Consider the following 19,991-nt stretch of genomic DNA (forward strand, 5'->3'; position numbering starts at 1 on the left):
AATAAATTTAAGGAACTGCAGAAAGAGGGGGGAAGAAGTCGAGTTTTGAAATGTTGAAATGATTGTAAAATTATTGAAATGCATAAAATTGAAATTATTATTATTATTATTATTAAATATAATAATAATAAAGCAATGATTGACTGGGCACCTACAATGCTGTACATAAAAAGAGAGCTTAAGGAAATACAGAAACTGGGGGAAGGAAGTCAAATTTTGAAATGTTAAAATGATTGTAAAATTATTGAAATGTATAAAACTGAAAATCATTAATAATAAGAATTTTCATGAGGTGCTGAATCAAAAAACTGCAAAGAGATGTGGAAATGTGAAGACTAGAAAAATGAGAAGCTGAAACTGACAGATTCTCAAGGCTGGTATCTGCACCTGGCATCTTGGGGCAGCTGTCAGGGTTCAAATGCCCCACCAGGGTGCACAGCTAATGCTTATGTTGGAATCCTCTTTATTATTATTTTCTGACCCAGCACTCCCGGTGGCAGCTGACTGAAGCCACCCCTTTAATTTCCCACAATGTTCTTGATGCAGCATCACTCTGGAGCATTGTGGGAAATCACGGCTGCCCTGTGTTGCTCACAGCCATGCCATTACTGCAGGGCAAACCCACCTGAGCCCACTGCCAAAGGACGTTTTGCCCCTTGCCCCCTCAGACCTCGATCCAGTTCTGCCTATACTCATTCTTCCAAGCCCTGCTGAAGGCTGTATTCCTTCTTATCCCTTTTGTCTGCATTCATTCCAGTTCTGCTTCATTTCAAAAAGCCAAAGAGGGGCTTGCTCTTTTTCACAAGGCTGGCCACAAACCAATGCAACTGTGCCAGCCGAATTGGGGAACTATTAATTCAAAGTGGCCTCCTGCACTTTGAATGATTTCATTCCCAGGAGAGTTAGAGGCATATTTTGGTATATTTCATCTGATCCTCTGGGAAAACAGTGCAAGGCCAAAGGGATAGAGCACTGCTGAGCTGGGCATTGAATCTAAGGTTTCTTGCATCTGAATCCTACAGTCCATTCCAGTGGGCCTGTGGGACTTCGGTGGAAAGGGCTGGCCATTCTGCCACAGCACATTTTACCTATCAAACACCTCTTTGCCACTGACCTCTTAAAAGGCAGAGGAGCCCCCAGATAGCCAGAAACTGTGATCTTGGGCACGTGCTCCTGGGCAACGAGAGTGCCATCCTCTTGCAATGGGATTTTTCTTCCTCCACAGAGCCCGGCTGAGGCAGCTTGCTTGTTCTTGCCTGTCTATTGATTTTTAATCCCTCACCAATTACATTCTGTAAGTGGGTAATTTATTTCCCAGTTCCCTTTGGGACGCACGGAGCTTTTGCTGGCACCAGCTGAGTCGTGTTTAATAACTACATCTCTCTCTGAATACACTGTTATTTACCCTGCTCAAGCAACTGAACCCTGGGAATAAAACATCACTGGGTTTAAAATACCGATCCTCGTGTGCATTTGTCTGCAGACAGGCGCCATAGGAAATGGGGAAGAAAGGTGCACACACAGAGAGAGGAGAAATGGGGCATTAGAGGTTTCCCAAAATCTACCTATGTCTGGTTTGATGTAGGCCATTAAAGCAAGGAGAGGCAGTGTTCCATAGTGGTTAGTGTTGGACTGGGACCTGGTAGAACAGGGTGCACACCCCCTCCACTTGCTCATGAAACTTACTAGGTGACACTGGGCCAGTCACTGTCTCTCAGCCTAACCTACTTCACTGGGTGGTTGTTGTGGAGATTAAATGAGGAGGGGGAGAATCATGCATGCCACCTTGAATTCCTTGTGGTGGAAAATGGACTATAACTGCAGTAAATTAATGAATAAGTGCAGGTCAGAATGATTTGGCTCGGTTTGCGTTGAAAGGGCAACCTACCAAACCCACACTCCTCAAAACAATACATGAAAGGAAACATCGTCATCCTCTGAGATTTCTACTTCCCCAGATTTTGCAGTGAAATTCTTCAGTCTGGTTGTGTACGAAGATGCATATGCCAGGGCAAACTATCCACAAAATGCATACGTTACGGAAAACAGCATGCAAAAATGCATTATGTCAGTGAAAAGTGCTTGCAGAAATGTGTATACAGTGGTACCTCGGGTTACATACGCTTCAGGTTACATACGCTTCAGGTTACAGACTCCGCTAACCCAGAAATAGTGCTTCAGGTTAAGAACAGAAATCGTGCTCCGGTGGTGTGGCGGCAGCAGGAGGCCCCATTAGCTAAAGTGGTGCTTCAGGTTAAGAACATTTTCAGGTTAAGAACGGACCTCCGGAATGAATTAAGTACTTAACCCAAGGTACCACTGTATCAGGAGAAATTTGCTAATGAATTTTCGTGAGAACCTTTAAAAATTGTCGTTCCCCCCCCCCCAAACTGATATGGAAATATGTAGAACTGAATGGAAGACTGGAAAAAATGGGAAAGACAGATTCACTTATTCCTATGAGTTTCCTGCCAGATGCTGTTGGACTCTTAAATCCCATCAGCAACTCATTCTTCCTGCTGCTGCTGCTGCTGCGCTACCATGCGCTGCAATAAGACTTGTTCTCGGTTTACCAGTTGTGGTTTGCTCAGGGACGTGCCTGGTGTTCATGTTGCAACCTTTTTCTTATCTTTGTATTAACTTTGCAGATGTGAACGTTCTTTCCATTCCTCCACCCCAGGAAAACACAGAAAATTCTCAAAAGTCAATCTGAGAAACTTTTGGAGCAATGGTCCACCTCTAAAATAATGTATGTATATATAAGTTTTAATTAAAAGTCCTAGTCCATCTCTCATGATTGTAGAGTTTGGTTTGAACAGATTATGGAAAAAGTTTTACAATGTGGTTTTTGATGCCAAACACGAAGCCAATCTTTGTTCTCGGGCGAGCTGCTGGCCTGGTATTTCCCCTAGAGGGTGCTAGTCATCCACTGGCCACAATCCCTGCAGCTTCTTGAGATGCAGAAAGAGCAGAGGCAGGGGGTCACAGCCAGCTGAACTTGGGTGTTAGACCCACACTGTCAAGGCCAGATTATGGTATACTGGTGAGCATATTGACAAGCCTTCAATAGTTTTCTAAAAGCAACAACAGGTAACTAGAACAACATTTTTCAAACATCTCAGTATACTTGTACTATGATTCAGTTTTCTGGCTAATGGAAAGGGCTGCAAAGACTCCTATCTCCAGAGTACAATCTGCTCCAACTGTCTCTTGGTTTATCACTGCAGATGCTGCACTTGCAACTTCTGCTGCAAGGATTGTCAATGTGGCACCTACAGGCACAGCAATGCGCCTGAGGTCTTTCCCTGGTACCCATGAGGCCTCTGAGACCCCTCTCCCTGCCCACTTGGTCATGAGGTGCTGAGAGTGGCTGCCTTTATCTTGAAGTATATAGATCGGAGGAAGGAAGTTGGAAATGTAACAGTCTTTCCTATTTCTCCAATCAGCTCTATGGGCTTTTCAAGTCTCTGATTACTTTTTACTGGCTATCACTTGGGAAAGCAGAATGTGTGCTCATTTGTGTGTACGTGTCCTCCTCCTTCTATGGGAAGGGCTGATTCAGAGATGGAGGGAGATAAATAACCAGAGGGTGTTGCTCACAGCTCTGGTTCAAAAAACCCAAATTCCTGCTCTACTCTGCAAAGTTCCTCTGGGATGAAAAGATGGCTGAAAGAAAGAGCAACAGGTGCATCTCAACCCTGTAAAGTTAGGCTTGCCATATTTCAAACAGCTTTTTGGGCAGCGGTGGGGGGCAAATTAATTGAGCTTTTTAAAGTTTTGCCCAAAGTTGTTGAGCTAATTTTAAGGAAAATCGCCAAAAACGACACTGCCAACATGGGCTGCCATACATCCAGATTTCCCTGGGCATTTTTACGATTTCCATCCGGACGCTGCTTCTGAGTACAGTATTCCAGATATGTCTGGGAAATTCTGGATGTACGGCAACCCTAGTAAAGTGCATACCTGGGATGCTGGAAGGCTGGCCCTACCCTTGGACAAAGTGAGACGGCTTGCCTCAGACGGCAGGTTTTGGGTGTCATGAAAGGACAACAAAGTGTTAGTTATTCACAGTGCTTTTGTCTGGGGATACTGGCACCCTTTTGACTTAACAAAAGCACTGATTTTTAAATTTTATATTATTGTATTTTTAGTTTCAGAGAAGAGGAGAGATTATTTTCTGTCTCAGCTGTCAAAATCACTTGCATACCATATACTTTGGCCACACCAACAGCACACGTTTAAAGCACTGTTCTAACACTTTAACAGTCATGGCTTCCAACACTGCAAAGAGTCCAGTGAACTGTAGTTTGCAAAGGATATTGAGAGCCTCTAGCAGGGACTCAGCATCTGAATGGTTTCATCGGGTTCTGAGTCAATGAGGCCATGAGAACCAGGGCAGCACAGTGTGAGGGCCACCCCCCAATGTTCTACTCTGCTTCATGGTTCACTTTTTATTACAATGGTACAGAAAGTTTTCCATGTGGCCTCCCACCCAGGCCCTACCCCAGGCCAGACTTGCTTGGCTTCGGCAAGGCAAATGCATCAAAACATTCTATAGTCTAGGCCCTTTTCACAAGCTGAGTTTAATTGCTCAAATGTTCACTGCTTTATAAACCATGAAGTGCATGCTTTCTCTAATGCAGCTTGATAAGTTGCTTTGAATGGCTATTTTCTTTTTCCTCTTCATACACTATTTACCTAAGCTCCTGTTACAATTCCATGTGCTTTGCGCTGGTGAAGATGCCCGAAACCGGCAAAGGAGGAAGAACCAGCAGAGCTGGGCTTCTATCATTGATGGGCTACGGCTGGTGCTGTACCAGAAGGGACATCATTGTTTTCCTGACCCAGTTACGGCAGTTGTCATGACATTTTACACCTTCCTTTCGGTGCCCATCACTTATGAAGATCCTTTCCGGAAAAAAACGACAACAAACAAACACCCACAACCAGGTGCCAAAAGGAGTAGTTTAAATGTGGTCAGTAGAAATCTCTGTCTAGAAATACAACCAGGTATGAAAGGTACTTTCTTGGGCTCCATGATCACTGCAGATGGTGACAGCAGTCACGAAATTAAAAGACGCCTGCTTCTTGGGAGAAAAGCAATGACAAACCTAGACAGCATCTGAAAAACCAGAGACGTCACCTTGCCAACAAAGGTCCGTATAGTTAAAGCCATGGTTTTCCCAGTCGTGATGTATGGAAGTGAGACCTGGATCATAAAGAAGGCTGATTGCCGAAGAATGGATGCTTTTGAATTATGGTGCTGGAGGAGACTCTTGAGAGTCCCATGGACTGCAAGAAGATCAAACCTATCCATTCTTAAGGAAATTAGCCCTGAGTGCTCACTGGCAGGACAGATCCTGAAACTGAGGCTCCAATACCTTGGCCACCTCATGAGAAGAGAAGACTCCCTGGAAAAGACCCTGGTGTTGGGAAAGATTGAGGGCACAGGAGAAGGGGACGACAGAGGAAGAGATGGTTGGACAGTGTTCTCAAAGCTGCTAACATGAGTTTGACCAAATTGCGGGAGGCAGTGGAAGACAGGAGTGCCTGGCGTGCTCTGGTCCATGGGGTCACGAAGAGATGGACACGACTAAATGACTAAACAACATGAAAGGTATCCATAAAAGGAGTCAAATTTGAACATAGCACCAAGCCATATTGAGGACAATGTCTTTGGATGTACAATGCTGGTGGTCCCAGTGTGTTGCTTCAAGCGTTGCTGTTAAGCCTTTGTTGATAATCCAGCAGTTGTTCAATTGAATGGTTTTCTATTCTCTGTATCATGCTTTCCTCAACTCTGTCCTACCACATGCCATTAGCAAAACTGTGTGGGGTCTCTTTGTAATTGGTTTCACTGCTGCTCTTCAATCTTTATTTAGGGCTTTTTTAAAAGAGAAGAAGAAGCCTGGATAGCTCAGTTGGCTAGAACATGGTACTGGTAACGCCAAGGCTGCAGATTCGATGCCCTTACGGGACAGCTGCATATCCCTGCAATGCAGGGGGTTGGACTGGATGACCCTCAGGGTCCCTTCCAACTCTACAATTCTAGGATTCTATGAAGACCATACACGGGACGCGGGTGGCGCTGTGGGTAAAAGCCTCAGCGCCTAGGGCTTGCCGATTGAACGGTCGGCGGTTCGAATCCCCGTGGCGGGGTGCGCTCCCGTTGCTTGGTCCCAGCGCCTGCCAACCTAGCAGTTCGAAAGCACGTCAAAGTGCAAGTAGATAAGTAGGGACCACTTACTTGCGGGAAGGTAAACGGCATTTCTGTGTGCGGCTCTGGCTTGCCAGAGCAGCGATGTTACGCTGGCCACGTGACCCGGAAGTGTCTGCGGACAGCGCTGGCCCCCGGCCTCTTGAGTGAGATGGGCGCACAACCCTAGAGTCTGGCAAGACTGGCCCGTACGGGCAGGGGTACCTTTACCTTTACCTTTTTATGAAGACCATAGGAATGTAAGAGCCCTGCTAGATCAGGACAGTGGCCTATCTAGTCCCTCACCCTGTTCTCACAGTGTCCAACCAAATGCCTATGGGAAACCCTCAAGAAAAGCTTGAGCACATCAGCACTCTCCCTTCCTGCAGAATCCAGCAAGTGGCATTCGAAAGCATTACCGCCTTGGATAGTGGAGGTGGAACATGGCCATCATCTCCCTCTCGCATATCTCCAGAGCTCGTGGGCACCCAGTGAAGCTGGCTATTAGAAGATTCATAACAAGACTGCTCACCTTTGTGGTGGGCGGCGTTGTGGCCGGGCACCCGGGCCCTCGCGGTGACCTGGCTCGGGGATGGGGGATTGATGCCCCCTTCTATGCCTGCCCCGACCGCGTCATCCCCGCTCAGCCAATCTATGCCGGTGGGGGTAGCTGCGGGTGTTTTAAACTGTGGCGCAGCCAGTGGCTTCCTTCTCTTGCCTCCTCGCTGGATCTCCCAGCCCACGCACCCACTTTCTAAACTTTGGTATGCATGACCTTGCTATGGACAAATGTCAGCCGCCTTGTTGTTCGGGCCGGGTAGGATTTTTTCCACTTGGTAGATTGGCACCTGCCACTTGGTTTCTGCCTACCTTGTAGAGATCGTCACAACATTACAAGGTTAGGCACGGGGGGACGGGAGTGGCTCTGTGATTTAAACTACAGAGCCTAGGATTAGCCGATCAGAAGGTCGGCGGTTTGAATCCCTGTGACAGGGTGAGCTCCCATTGCTCAGTCCCAGCTCCTGCCAACCTAGCAGTTTGAAAGCACAAAGTGCAAGTAGATAAATAGGTACCACTCCGGCGGGAAGGTAAACGGCATTTCTGTGCACTGCTCTGGTTTGCCAGAAGCGGCTTAGTCATGCTGGCCACATGACCCGGAAGCTGTACAACGGCTCCCTTGGCCAATATAGTGAGATGAGCGCCGCAACCCCAGAGTTGGCTACGACTGGACCTAATGGTCAGGGGTCCCTTTACCTTTAAGCCTTTGTTTAATGGAGGTGAGGTTGTAGCCTCAGCCTGCCCCTCCTCATTAAGGGTATCCTGTTAAAGAGATCTGGGGGTGTAGATCCTGTCCGAAGCCCAGGGTCATGGGCCAGGGTCATGCCACGACCCTAATGGGGACCCCTTGAGGTGTCCCTATTTGATATCAGTCATAGGGCTCCCCCTTCTGGTGGTTTACTCTTAATTTGACTCCCTGCAGACAGGTGGGAGTCGAGATATAGCCGGGCTTCACCCAAATCTTAAGCCAAATTGCTCACATCTGTAATCAATAAAGTTGTGGCCTGTTTTAGCCCATAATTCTAAATACCTAAATCACTGAGGAACTGCGGGACATGGAACTTTGGCACACAGCATGCAGTTAACCTGTGGAACTCACTCCCACAGGAGGCAGCAATTTCCACCAACCAAAGAGGAGTGGATAGATTCAGGGAGGATCAAGCTATCAGTGGCTACAAACTACGACAGCTACACTCTGTCTCATGGTTGGAAGCAACACACTCTGAATGCCCGTTGGCTTTAAAAGAGGACTAGACAAATTCACAGAGAGAAGGCTATCGATGGCCACCAGCCACAATGGCTCTGCTCTGGAAGACCACAGGAGGGGAGAGGGTGCCTGTGCTTGCAGATTTTTGGCCCGTGTAAGAACAGGATGCTAGGCTGGAAGGCTCACTGGCCTGATCCTGCAGGCTCTTCTTTCTTATGTTAAATAAATAAGAAATAAAATAAATAAACCTTGATTGTCACTACACCACCTGTGTGCAGTGAAATTAAACGAACCCCACCCCCTACACTCAGTCTTGTTCATGCTCTGTGTGCTTGTCAGAAGTCAATTACACCACTATTTTTTTTTCCCATTCAGCAGCCCAAGAGCCCACGGATAAAAACTGTTCTTTAAGCTGTTGGTGCAGCTGACTATACTTCTGTACCTCCTGCCTGAAGGTAGGAGATTAAAGAAGTGCTGGCCAGGGTGTGAGTAGGCCCTAAGAATTTCCCTCGCTCTCCTGAGGTAGCGGTCTCCCGCGATGTCATCTAGCAAACTCTGAGGATAGCCCATGATGTCGTGTGCTGTATTCGCCACCCTCTGTAGAGACTTCCGGTCCGTGGCTGTCAAACCAGTGTACCACACTGTAATACAGTATGAAAGGACACTGTAATACAGTAGAAGGAGATCATCAATTCTGGTTTGACATTGTTCATTTGCAAAACCCTATGTTCACATTTAAAGATGTATTTTATCTCAGTGCATGCACTTCCAAATGCATTTTATCCTAAAATATGTATTTTTAAAAATACATTTTGGAATGGTGTTTTTTGGGTTTCTTTTTTTTTCTTTTTTTGAGAACAGTACCACAAAAGGAAGAGAAGAGTGAAGTGCAATGGATAATTAAGTTCTGAACCACACATTCGTTGAGGAGGTGCAGATTAGGTCACTTTGCAGAAATAAAATTCCTCAAGCATCCCTAATCATTGGCTGTCAAGAGTTCCAGCTGCTTGGTTGGCCTCCCCTCTTGCCTCAGAAGCCCTCAGAGGGAGCTACTGCCTGGCAACTGCCAAGTGCCAGCGAGGGAAAGCTGCTCAGCCCCCACTCCCTTGCCTCAGGCTGTTGGAACTGCAGCAGCAAGGATCATTCGGTTTGTAACTGAAGGGTTAATCCTGTTAGTGTTAAACTTAACTAGCCAAGAGGAGGAGGATGCTACTGAGTAAGCAGGCACAGTGGCATGATCTCTAGAGAGGTTACACATGCTATGATGTTTGGTTGAATGTATTCCTATTACCGTATTTTTCACTCCATAAGACACACTTTTTTCCTCCCAGAAAGTAAGGGGAAATGTCTCTGCGTCTTATGGAGCGAATGCATGGTCCCTGGAGCCAAATTGCCCAGGGGCAAAAAGCAGATCTTGTTTGTTTTTTTTAGAAAGAGGGAAGGGGTGTTGAAACAAAGCTGCTGAGCAGCTGATCGGCAAGGGATCGGGAGGGAATAAGGGACTCTAGAGATAAAGGAGGCTGCCTGGGAGGGGGGAGGTAAAAGCACATGGATCCTCAGGATTTTTCCCTTGGGTCACCCCAAATTCTCCATCAGATCACATAACATGTCCATGGCTACAGCCTGCACCAAAAAAAATCACGCATCCACTGTTTCGTGGGGCCGCAATGGTGCAAAAATGTGGTTACAAAGCACGGATCCACATGGATCCTCAGGATTTTTGCATTGGGCTACCCCAAACTCACCGTCAAATCACATGTCATGTCTGTGGCCACAGCATGAACCACACAAATCATACATTCACTGTTTCGTTCAGAATATTTTTTTCTTGTTTTCCTCCTCTAAAAACTAGGTGCATCTTATGGTCAGGTGCATCTTATGGAGCGAAAAATACGGTATGTACAAGGAAAGAAAAAAACTCTAGGTTCCTTTCTTCTCAAATTATATACTGTTTTGGATCAGTTTCCTCAGTAAAGTGTTGTCAGGATTTATTTTCTCTCTGGGCACCGCCTGTGTTATTTAAGTAGCTTTGCTGCCACAGAGGCCATCAGTAGGCTCTGCTGTCTACTAGGTGGAGGCTGAAGGGTCACACCAGGGAAAGCAGGCAGGAAATGTCAGTGGAGTAACCATGTGGACAGCATGTTTATTTCTCTCACTGTAACTGTGCCCAGTCTGTGTTGCATTGTGCAAATCTTTTGTAAGATGCCTTGAGAGCAGGATATACGTATTCTGAATCAGAGATGGGGAACCTGTGGCTCTCCTGATCTCATTGGACTGTAGCTCACATCTTCTCTGACCATTGGCCATGTGGACGGGAGCTCCTGGAGGCTGGAATCCAACATCTGGGGGGCCACAGGTTCTCCATCCATGGGTGTAGCCAGGGGAGTGCAAGGGCGCACAGCTACCCCCCCAATCAAGTAAAGAAATAGAAATACTTAACTGACCAATTGTGTCACAGATAACTTGGTTCTGCCCCCTCCAACATAATGCCTGTCCCCCCCCCTAAAATAAATCCTGGCTATGCCCATGTCCTCATCCTCCCCTTTTTTTACATAAAAACCCCAACTAATTGCCTCGAGAATAAGACCAATTTGATAAGAGCATAACCAGTGTTATTCTTCTAGAAAAAGAGGGGCCAGAACTCATCATGAACGCCTCCCTTGTTCTCTTATAATGGCAGTGGAACCCACCTGAGAAGTGCTGGAACTGAGTTCTAGCAAGTTCCAGCTTAAAAATTGCTCTGGACATAACCTTGTGTGGCCTGCCCTGGAGCTCAGAGACAGGAAAGGCCTAAAACTTCTCCATTATACTTTTCTGTTCTCTGCATGCTGAGGCCCATCTCCTGGAACAGCTTAGGAGAAAACAGAACTCAATGGGACCAAATAATAATACAATAAATTTTTATTTATACCCAGCCCTCCCCGGCCAGAACCGGGCTCAGGGCAGTTAACACCAATAAAATTACAATAAAACATAGTGGGGGGGGGGGGGAAACAAACAAACAAAAAACCAGCTTAATAAAATACAGGTTATAATACAATTTAAAATGCAGCCTCATTTTAATACTAGGCCATAAATCAAAACCATAAGGGGAGGGAAACATAAGGGTCAGACTGAGTCCAAACCAAAGGCCAGGCAGAACAGCTCTGTCTTGCAGGCTGTGTGGAAAGATGTCAAGTCCCGCAGGACCCTAGTCTCTTGTGACAGAGCGTTCCACCAAGCCGGGGCCAGTACTGAAAAGGCCCTGGCCCTAGTTGAGATCAATATAACCTCCTTGTGGCTCAGGACCTCCAAAGTGTTATTTGTGGACCTTAAGGTCCTCCGCGGGGCATACCAGGAGAGGCGTTCCCGTAGGTGCGAGGGTGACGAAATGTAGACAAAGCAGGCAAACCACCACGAAAGGTGGAAGAACAAATCTTGATGACTGCCTGCCACAAGATATAGCCAGGCTTTTGTCACAAACTCACAGAGGAAAGGCACAGAAGCTGCCTCTCCAAGCATCCTCTACCTGGGGGTGTCAGAGGAAGTTTCACAGCAGCTGACTGGCTCTTGCCCCTGCCACCCCAGGAGTAATTGTGCTTGATGCAGGAACAGGTTAATCAATCAATGGGGAACCAGGCTGAGGCCAGCTCCTCATTGATTCCCAGGGCGCTTTATCTCGACTTGTGCTGCGCCTCAAATGCAATAATCCACGGCTGCCTGACATTTCGAGGGGAGGAATCGGGTCTAACTGCAGGCAGGAGTGACAGAGCCACCGCAAGGCAGCATCAGAGCAGTGGCCTTTAAGATCCCAGCATTGGCCCCAGCCCAGCCTGTAATGAGATCAGCCAGAGAAAGAAAGGGGTTGATGTGGTTGAGACGTCCAGGCTCAGATGGGGCTCTCGCAGCACCGAAATGTCTCAAACTGAGAACATGTGGCTGGCTGGGAGGGGAAACAAAAGGACCCCTGAGGCTAAGCAAAGTTAAATGAACAGATACCCAGGAGGAGGGCATCCTTGGTGTTGCCATCTTGGCTCCTCTGCTATGTCCTTCTCGCATTACCAGGTGAAGACTTTTAAAAAGAAAATTCTCCCAGGCCATTCAAGAAACTTTGATCTTGGTGTTTCAAAATACTGTTTAAATGAGGTTCCTCCCTGCCTGCCCTGGTAAGCTGTAAAACGTGCTCACTGCAATATATTTTTTAATGTTGTCATTTGTTGTTTTATGATACTGTGTTTTAATAATGTGTCTTAGCATAGGCACATATCATTGTAGAAATGGAAAGAACCACAAGGGTTCTCTAGTCCAACTCCCTGCAATGCAGGATTTATTTATTTTTGCCCCATGAGAGACGTGAACCCACAACCCTGAGATTAAGAGTCTCATGCTTCTACCGACTGAGCTAGCATGAGACTCTTAAACTCAGGGTCATGAGTTCGAATCCCACATTGGGAAAACATTCTTGCAATGCATGGGGTTGGACTAGATGACCCTCATGGTCCCTCCCAGCTCTACAGTTCTATGATGGTTTTATGTTTGTGAGCAATGTTATTTAGATGGCCTATAACTACTGCAAAAGGGATATGGGTGGCACTGTGGGTGAAACCACAGAGTCTAGGACTTGCCGATCAGAAGGTCAGCGGTTCGAATCCCTGCGACGGGGTGCGCTCCCGTTGCTCGGTCCCTGCTCCTGCCAACCTAGCAGTTCGAAAGCACGTCAAAGTGCAAGTAGATAAATAGGTATCGCTCCGGCGGGAAGGTAAAAGGCGTTTCCGTGTGCTGCTCTGGTTCGCCAGAAGCGGCTTAGTCATGCTGGCCACATGACCCGGAAGCTGTACGCTGGCTCCCTTGGCTAATAAAGCGAGATGAGTGCCGCAATCCCAGAGTCGGCCGCGACTGGACCTAATGGTCAGGGGTCCCTTTACTTTTACCTTTACAAAGGAGAGCCAGATGGACAGAAAACCTGCCAAGGGGCGGACTTCATTTGTTTATGTAAGCAAGGTTATTTATTTATTGTAACGTTTGCACCCCACTTTTTCTCTACAGAGCTCAAGGTAGCACAAACATTTCTCCTCTCTCTCTCTGTTTTATTCTCACAACAACCCTGTGAGGTCCTAGTCCAAAACTCTAACCATTAGGCCACGCTGGCTCTCATTATCGTTAGTCCGCAGTTCCACACGAGACTAGAAAAGGTGCAAACCGTGGTATTACGTACAAAATCCATTGTCACAAGACTCCCAGCTTTTGATTGTTTTAAGCTAGCCGCTTAGCTGCCGGCCCCTATGGATTGGAAGAGAGGCTTGATAGAATGCAAATCTGCTAAATGCAAAAAGCCCAATGGGCAGCTGACTGTTTTTGGTTGCTCAGGGGAAGGGGTGGAGTTTCAGTGCCTTGTGCTGTTCCTCGTCCCTCCCTGTGACTAGCAGAATCAGAATACATTATGCAAAATAAGAAAAAAAGCATGCAAATATGCAAAATCTGCATTATGCATGCAGGTGGCTGTATCCCTATCCATGGCACAGCATTCCGATTTTCTTTCTTATATATAAAGTTGATGCACCACTGTGATCCACAGCATGCATTTAAAGCACATACGATGCACAGTTACAGCGCATGACTTCCCACAATTCTCAGCTCCCTTAACAGGCTGCAGTTCCCATGATTCTTTGGGGGAAGTCATGTGCTTTAAATGCACGGAGTAGATTGTGCAGGACTGTGCTATGATCATCAATATTTTCATTAACAGAAAGACTGCCTCACGAGCCTCTCTGTGTTATGAACGCTGTGTATTTTTTGAAGAAAGTATCTGTGGCATCCAAAAATGTGTGCCTAACTAGAAGGTGCAGCGAGGCATGAAACAAATCCAGCTATCAATCACATGTTCCCATCCATCCCTCAAGGTTCACCCCATCCAATGACAGTGTCCTGCTGCCTCTTCCTGTCTTCCCATTGGCTATGCTGGATGCAGCCCTCATGGCTGAAGTACTACCACAATAAGAGAGCAAAGGATAATAGAATCACAGAATTGCAGCATTTGGAACCCCCTGCAAGGCAGGAATATTTTGCCCAATGCAGGACTCGAACCCACGGCCCTAAGTTTAAGAGCCTCATGATCTGCCAGCTGAGCTATAGCTGCAAGCACCAAGCCAAGAGCCTTGGAAACAGGAAGCCCATGTCAGCAATCTGTTTACATCAGCAAACCTCTCAGAATCCTTTCTTGAGAAGCCACTTTTGGGAGAGAGATGAATAACAGGAAAAGCCACTTTGGGGGAAGGGGCAAACCACATTAAAAGGCAGGTGAAATTTTAGAGTGTGTTAGCCGGAGCAGATGAGGTAAAGGGTGCCGGCTGGAGCATCAACCTTAGCAAGAAAAGCATCTATATTCTGTGTATGGTATTTATTTGTTTAAATTAAACGTTTTATTATCTAAGCTGTAATAAGGGCCCCCAAGGTGGATGCACAAAAAGAAAACAGAGACGGAAAATGCAGCTTAAATTAACAAAACAAAACACTAAAACCCAGAAAGAACAAAAAGGTGGTTTTATTCAGGAGAGATTTATTTAAATTAATGGACCTTCATCCTGTTCACTCATTTTAATGAGGAGATGGTGGTCGGTGGGGCTGCACTGACCTCTCCACTTCCGAACACCTCACATCTCTGCCGCTGACTGAGAGGGGAAAGGGCAAAGCAGAGGGGATTTTGGCACAGTGCAGCTGCAGTGCTAGAAGTGTCTGCTTGGCCGTTACCGGGTGGTGGTGCAACTGTGCTCCCAGGCGAGACACTAAATAGATCCTCAGGGTTAGTTAGTCAAGCATGGATGAATGGGTTGAAAATGAAGAGCAACCTACCTCCTCGGCCCTCGCTGTCTGCTGGCTTCACTTGGATTGGGCGGTTCATCTGTCAAACAAAACACAGGCACCCTTGGTTAGAGTCTAGCCATCCAGTACTCCTCAAATCAGCTTAGCTGGTTAGTCAGAAGGCTAGTGATTCGGCGGAAGCAATCAGAGGGATGCTCAAAATGAAAGGGATGGGAGGTTGCCTGCTCTTGGTGGGGTTACAGTCCCTGTAAAGGAGAAGGCACACAGCTTGTCTCTTGAGGCTCAGGTGGTCTCGGTGGCACAGAGCGTCTTCCACCAGCTTGGGTTAGTGGCCCAGCTGCACCCCTGTCTGGGCAAGGGTAGCCTAACAACTGCTGACAATGCTCTAGTAGTCTCTAGGTTAGATTATTGCAATGCATTATACACAGTGCTGCCTATAAAGACCATTTGAAAACTTCAGCTGGTGCAGAATTTAGCAATCTTACTGGGGCAAGATGGTTTAATTATACTACACTGATCCTGGTGTGACTGCACTGGCTGCCAATTAGTTTCTGGTCCCAATTCAAAGTGCTGGTTTTCACTTATAAAGCCTTACATGGCTCAGGATCGCAATATCTCAAGGACCACCTCTCCCCATATGAACCAGCCTGGACCCTGCAATCACCATCTGAGGCCATTCTTCCACAAGAGGTTTCTCGAGAGACAATGGAGTGTGCCTCTGGGGGTGAAGTCAAACCGCTGTGTTAGCAGCAATGAAGTGACCTCCCCAGGGCGCAAGCCTGGATAGTGTGTATGGAGGTCCTGGGCTGTTCAGACAACAAGACCCACCCCCCTTGGCCTTGCTGACGTGGTCCAAAGGAAAGCAGAGCAAACAGTTTGGCGGCAGATATTGCCAGAAGGAGGCATGCAAGGTGCCGTCAAACAGTCTTAGGAACTTCCCTCCAGGTCCTGTATTTTTCGCTCTATAAGATGCACTTTCCCCCTCCTAAAAAGTAAGGGGAAATGTGTGTGTGTCTTCTGGAGTGAATGCAGGCTGCGCAGCTTTCGCTGAAGCCAGGAGAGCAAGAGGGATCGATCCCTCTTGCTCTCCTGGCTTTGGTTCGCTGGAGAGCCGCTGCGCAGCTTTCCCTCTCTGTGCAGCACCCCTTCAGCGAAGTGGGAGGAGAAACGGAGCCCCTTCCGTTTCTCCTCCCACTTTGCTGGAGAGACGCTGCGCAGAGAGGGAGAGAACATTTTTTTTCTTGTTCTAGGTGCGCAGAGAGGGAGAGAACATTTTTTTCCTTGTTTCTAAAACTAGGTGCGTCTTATGATCGGGTGCGTCTTATAGAGCGAAAAATACGGTATGTGTAGGGTTTACTCTTTTGTCTTTTCTTCTCCTGAAGATATCCCACAATGGCGGATCAGAGTTTTCCTTCTCCTACATGGGCTACCTTCTCAGGTTGATGAACCCCATCCACCCCTCATTTTTCTCTATGGCACTTGCGGTATATGCCTTCTTGACCGTCGGATGGTCTCATCTCCTCCATCCGCCGGAGCCTGCCTTTGCATGTACCCAGATATCATTATCACAGCAGCAGCAGCAGCCATAGATGGGAACTACAGAGTTACGTGGAGTGGGGAAAATGGAGCGGTGTATTCGGGGAAAGGGCATGGGTGCCTAGCTGGAATGCCGAACAGCATGACACCAGTGCAACATTTTGTTGCAGGCTCCCACTTGTCCATTCTAAGCCGCAGACTAAGGAGACAGGATTGCAGCGAACGAAAAAAAGAGGAATGCAGCAGTTACATCGGCAAACGAGGAGTAACAGGAATGCCTGCACAAGTCCCCAGGGCACCACAGCACACCAACAGTGTTGTTTCCAAAGTCTTCTCCATCGCTCTGGATTTTCCAAAACGGCTGCAGCCCTCCTTCCTTGCCTCCCAGAGCCACCTGACCACTCTCCTCCTGCCAATCAATCTTGCTAATTGATTTGCGTATTAGGAGAAGTTGTTGATGCCATTTGATGGCTATTAAAGTCGATTAAAGCTCCTTTGCCTCATCAGGATGACAGATGAAAGGATGCTGATGTATCCAATCATTCATCTCTGCACCCCCACCCCCGACTGCCTCGCTGGACACGCGGGGACACACACAAATATTGCAACTGCATACATCCCCAACTTGCAGAGCTCTCTGCAGGGGAACTTCTGCAGGGAAAAGCTGCAAGTCATCTGGATCGGCCATCCTGAAGATTCAGATGCCATTTGAATCTTCTAGGGGACCAGGAACTCAACCACGTGTATAGCTTCTGTTTGCCTTTGGATTTCCAAGTGAGCGTGCAAAGGTAAATTTGTGATAAGACGCCTGCAGCATCTAGAAACCAGGAACTATTGGCAGTAAAAGGATGTTTGTTCTCCTTCCTTAAGAGGTCCCTATAGCTAAATCAATTCTTCTGTTTGCTTGTTTATGCAATGCAACCATGAGCCATAAATGGCATAGTGCCTGGGCACAGCCTGGTTTGGTTCTTGCTCTGATTCTAGGTCCACACATACGTCAGATGCAAGAAATTCTCGTCTGTACACAGAGTTAGGCCTTCTCATTTTAGGGAGTGAAACCTAATTTTTGCAAATTTCTTCTGTGAGGTGGGTCTTAAAAATATGTTTTAGGGTGTGAGGAATAAGAAAATTGCTATTATTTTGTGACTGGACAACATTTAACTTGGTAAGTCTAAGTCTGATGAAGAAATGCCTTCTGAAAATGTCAGGTAATGCTTAATAATAATAATAATAATATAATTAATAATAATAATAATAATAATAATAATAATAATAATAATAATAATAATAATAATTGTAAGTACTTTGTGATCATTCTTAACAATTTCTATGCAATTTGACACGTTTTACTTACTAGGCATAACTAAATTATATTAATTGAACCCAAATATCTTTTGGATTCCCAAGTCATGTTGCAACATTTTGGAACCCCTCATTTTTGGGATGTGAAAGTTGCAAAATTCAACATGCCCACAGTGATCAATAATGGGTAACACAGATCACACCCGCGACATACGTTTAAAGCACTTTCATACCACTTCAAGGGCCATGGCTTCCTCCCAAAGAATCCTGGGAACTGTAGGTTGCTGAGGATGCTGAAAGTTGTTAGGAGACTCTAAACAAACTACACTTCCCAGGATCCTTTGTGGGGGGGGGAGCCATGACTCTTAAAGTGGTATGGTTTAAATGTTATGGTTAGGATGTGATCCGAGTGACCCTTGCACTACAGAAACGTGTACTATTGACCCCACATGTGGGGACGAGGTTTGCGAATGTGTGAGGTTTGTTTACAGTGCCACCCACCCTATGCTTGGGAAACTTGTGGGGCTTGAGGTCTTTTTTAAAAAGATACAAATAAAATACCAAGAAAGAAAAGGTGAAATCTTGCTATTGTCTCCAGCATTTACAGGATGAATCAAGGCAGGGCAACTTGGAAGAAAGTCTCGCTGTGTTCCTTTTCCAGCTTGTTTAGGATTGCAGCCTTAACACAGCTTTTCTGGCAGGGATTTGGGCAGGCTGTGGCAGTGCTAAATTAACATCTCTATTTCTTGCTTTCTTGGTAGCAGTATTTGTTAACAGAATATATTATCTGCTGTTAGCAGTGTTCTTTTCTCATATTATTTTTTTTAAAAAAACTGTTGAATACTGTTAGACCCTGCCCTGAGGGTCTATGCACACACACACACACACACACACACACACACACACACACACACAAATACCTGTTGGGTTGAGCTAATGATCCTTAATGAAATAAACAGATATTTATTTAGGGAGGTCACCTTTTTGGCTCCACTGGCCACAGCACTCTCAGGTTCGGCCCTGAGGACCAAATTTGACAGGTGAGTGGGGTCAATCGTATTATGTCATTATGATATCAAATGACTGATAGGTGGGGAGATCTCCCCACACTCCCCCTTAAAGCTCAGATGTCGGAGATTTAAACGGCGACACAGGGAAACTTCCAAAGGGTTTAAGACAGCTCAATTGTGCCTGTATCAGACCCCAAACTGCTTCCCAGGTGCTTAAAGAAGGAGTGGAGAGGCTGCTTCAAATAGCACTTTTGCAAAGCATTTTAAGACAGAATCTACACTCTTGTTGGGAGCAAGGGAACTGTCTTAAAGCTGCAAAGCTCTCTTTGAAGCAGCCCCCCTCCTTGTGGTGTTTAGGCTGCTTCAGACAGTGCTTTGCAGCTTTCAGCCAGTGCCTGCACTTCTGTCTGAGCCTATGGAGACTCAGATAAGAGTGCAGAGATGGACTTAAAGCGCTTTGCAAAAGCACCCTTTGAAACAGGCTCCCTGCTCCTGTAAGTGAGTGAATGGACAGCAGTGGAGGTAGAAGAGTCCTCCCCACACACTGCCAACATACATTGCTCCCTTAAAGGGGTGAGGCATCTTCAAAGGGCACCTTTGTTCTGCTTCTCCTCTAAACGGGTGAGCGATAGCAGTGAGTGGCCCCCTCTTGTTTAAAGGAGAAGGGAACAGGCTTTAATCCTCATACTGGTGAATAGAGAGGAAATCCTGCTGACATCTGTTGATGGGCAGGTGGGCCTGTTTCTGCAGAAAACTGGACTCGCGAGTCAATCTGGACTGTCTGGTGGGCAAAGATTGGCTTGTGGGTGGAGGAACCCCACCCCTTATTTAGGGCTAGGTAGGGCTCATTCTCAGGGACGCGGGTGGCGCTGTGGGTTAAACCACAGAGCCTAGGACTTGCCGATCAGAAGGTCGGCGGTTCGAATCCCCGCGACATGGTGAGCTCCCGTTGCTCGGTCCCTGCTCCTGCCAACCTAGCAGTTCGAAAGCACCTCAAAGTGCAAGTAGATAAATAGGTATTGCTCCGGCGGGAAGGTAAAGGGTGTTTCCATGCGCTGCTCTGGTTTGCCAGAAGCGGCTTAGTCATGCTGGCCACATAACCCGGAAGCTGTACGTCGGCTCCCTCAGCCAATAAAGCGAGATGAGTGCTGCAACCCCAGAGTCAGCCACGACTGGACCTAACGGTCAGGGGTCCCTTTACCTTTACCTTTAGGGCTCATTCTAAACAAGACACATGCATGACCTCTGCCAAAACTGCTATACAAGTGAGGCTGGCAATGAAACGTTGCAGCGTGGAGTTACCCAGTTCATTGTTTCTGCCAGTCAGCAAGCCACACCCTCTTCCAGAGTCCCCTATTGTGCCACTACCCCAGTTTTCTGTCCC

At 46.8% G+C, this 19,991-nt stretch overlaps 1 protein-coding gene across 12 annotated transcripts in view; it reads right to left on the reverse strand.

Moving 5' to 3' along the window:
• CELF6 (CUGBP Elav-like family member 6) overlaps nucleotides 1-19,991 on the reverse strand; it is a 181,214-nt gene that overhangs the window by 41,331 nt on the left and 119,892 nt on the right. For all 12 annotated transcript variants that reach the window (XR_014541667.1, XR_014541668.1, XM_083586712.1 and 9 more), the window contains one exon: nucleotides 14,790-14,838. Coding sequence is in view for 10 of the 12 variants with exons in the window: in XM_083586712.1 (XP_083442838.1) it covers nucleotides 14,790-14,838 (49 nt within the window). In the remaining 2 variants the exon portion in view is untranslated. The remainder of the gene's footprint in view (nucleotides 1-14,789; nucleotides 14,839-19,991) is intronic.

The sequence above is a fragment of the Podarcis filfolensis genome (genome assembly GCF_964270895.1).
Source record: "Podarcis filfolensis genome assembly, chromosome: 14".
Classification (NCBI taxonomy): Eukaryota; Metazoa; Chordata; class Lepidosauria; order Squamata; family Lacertidae; genus Podarcis; species Podarcis filfolensis.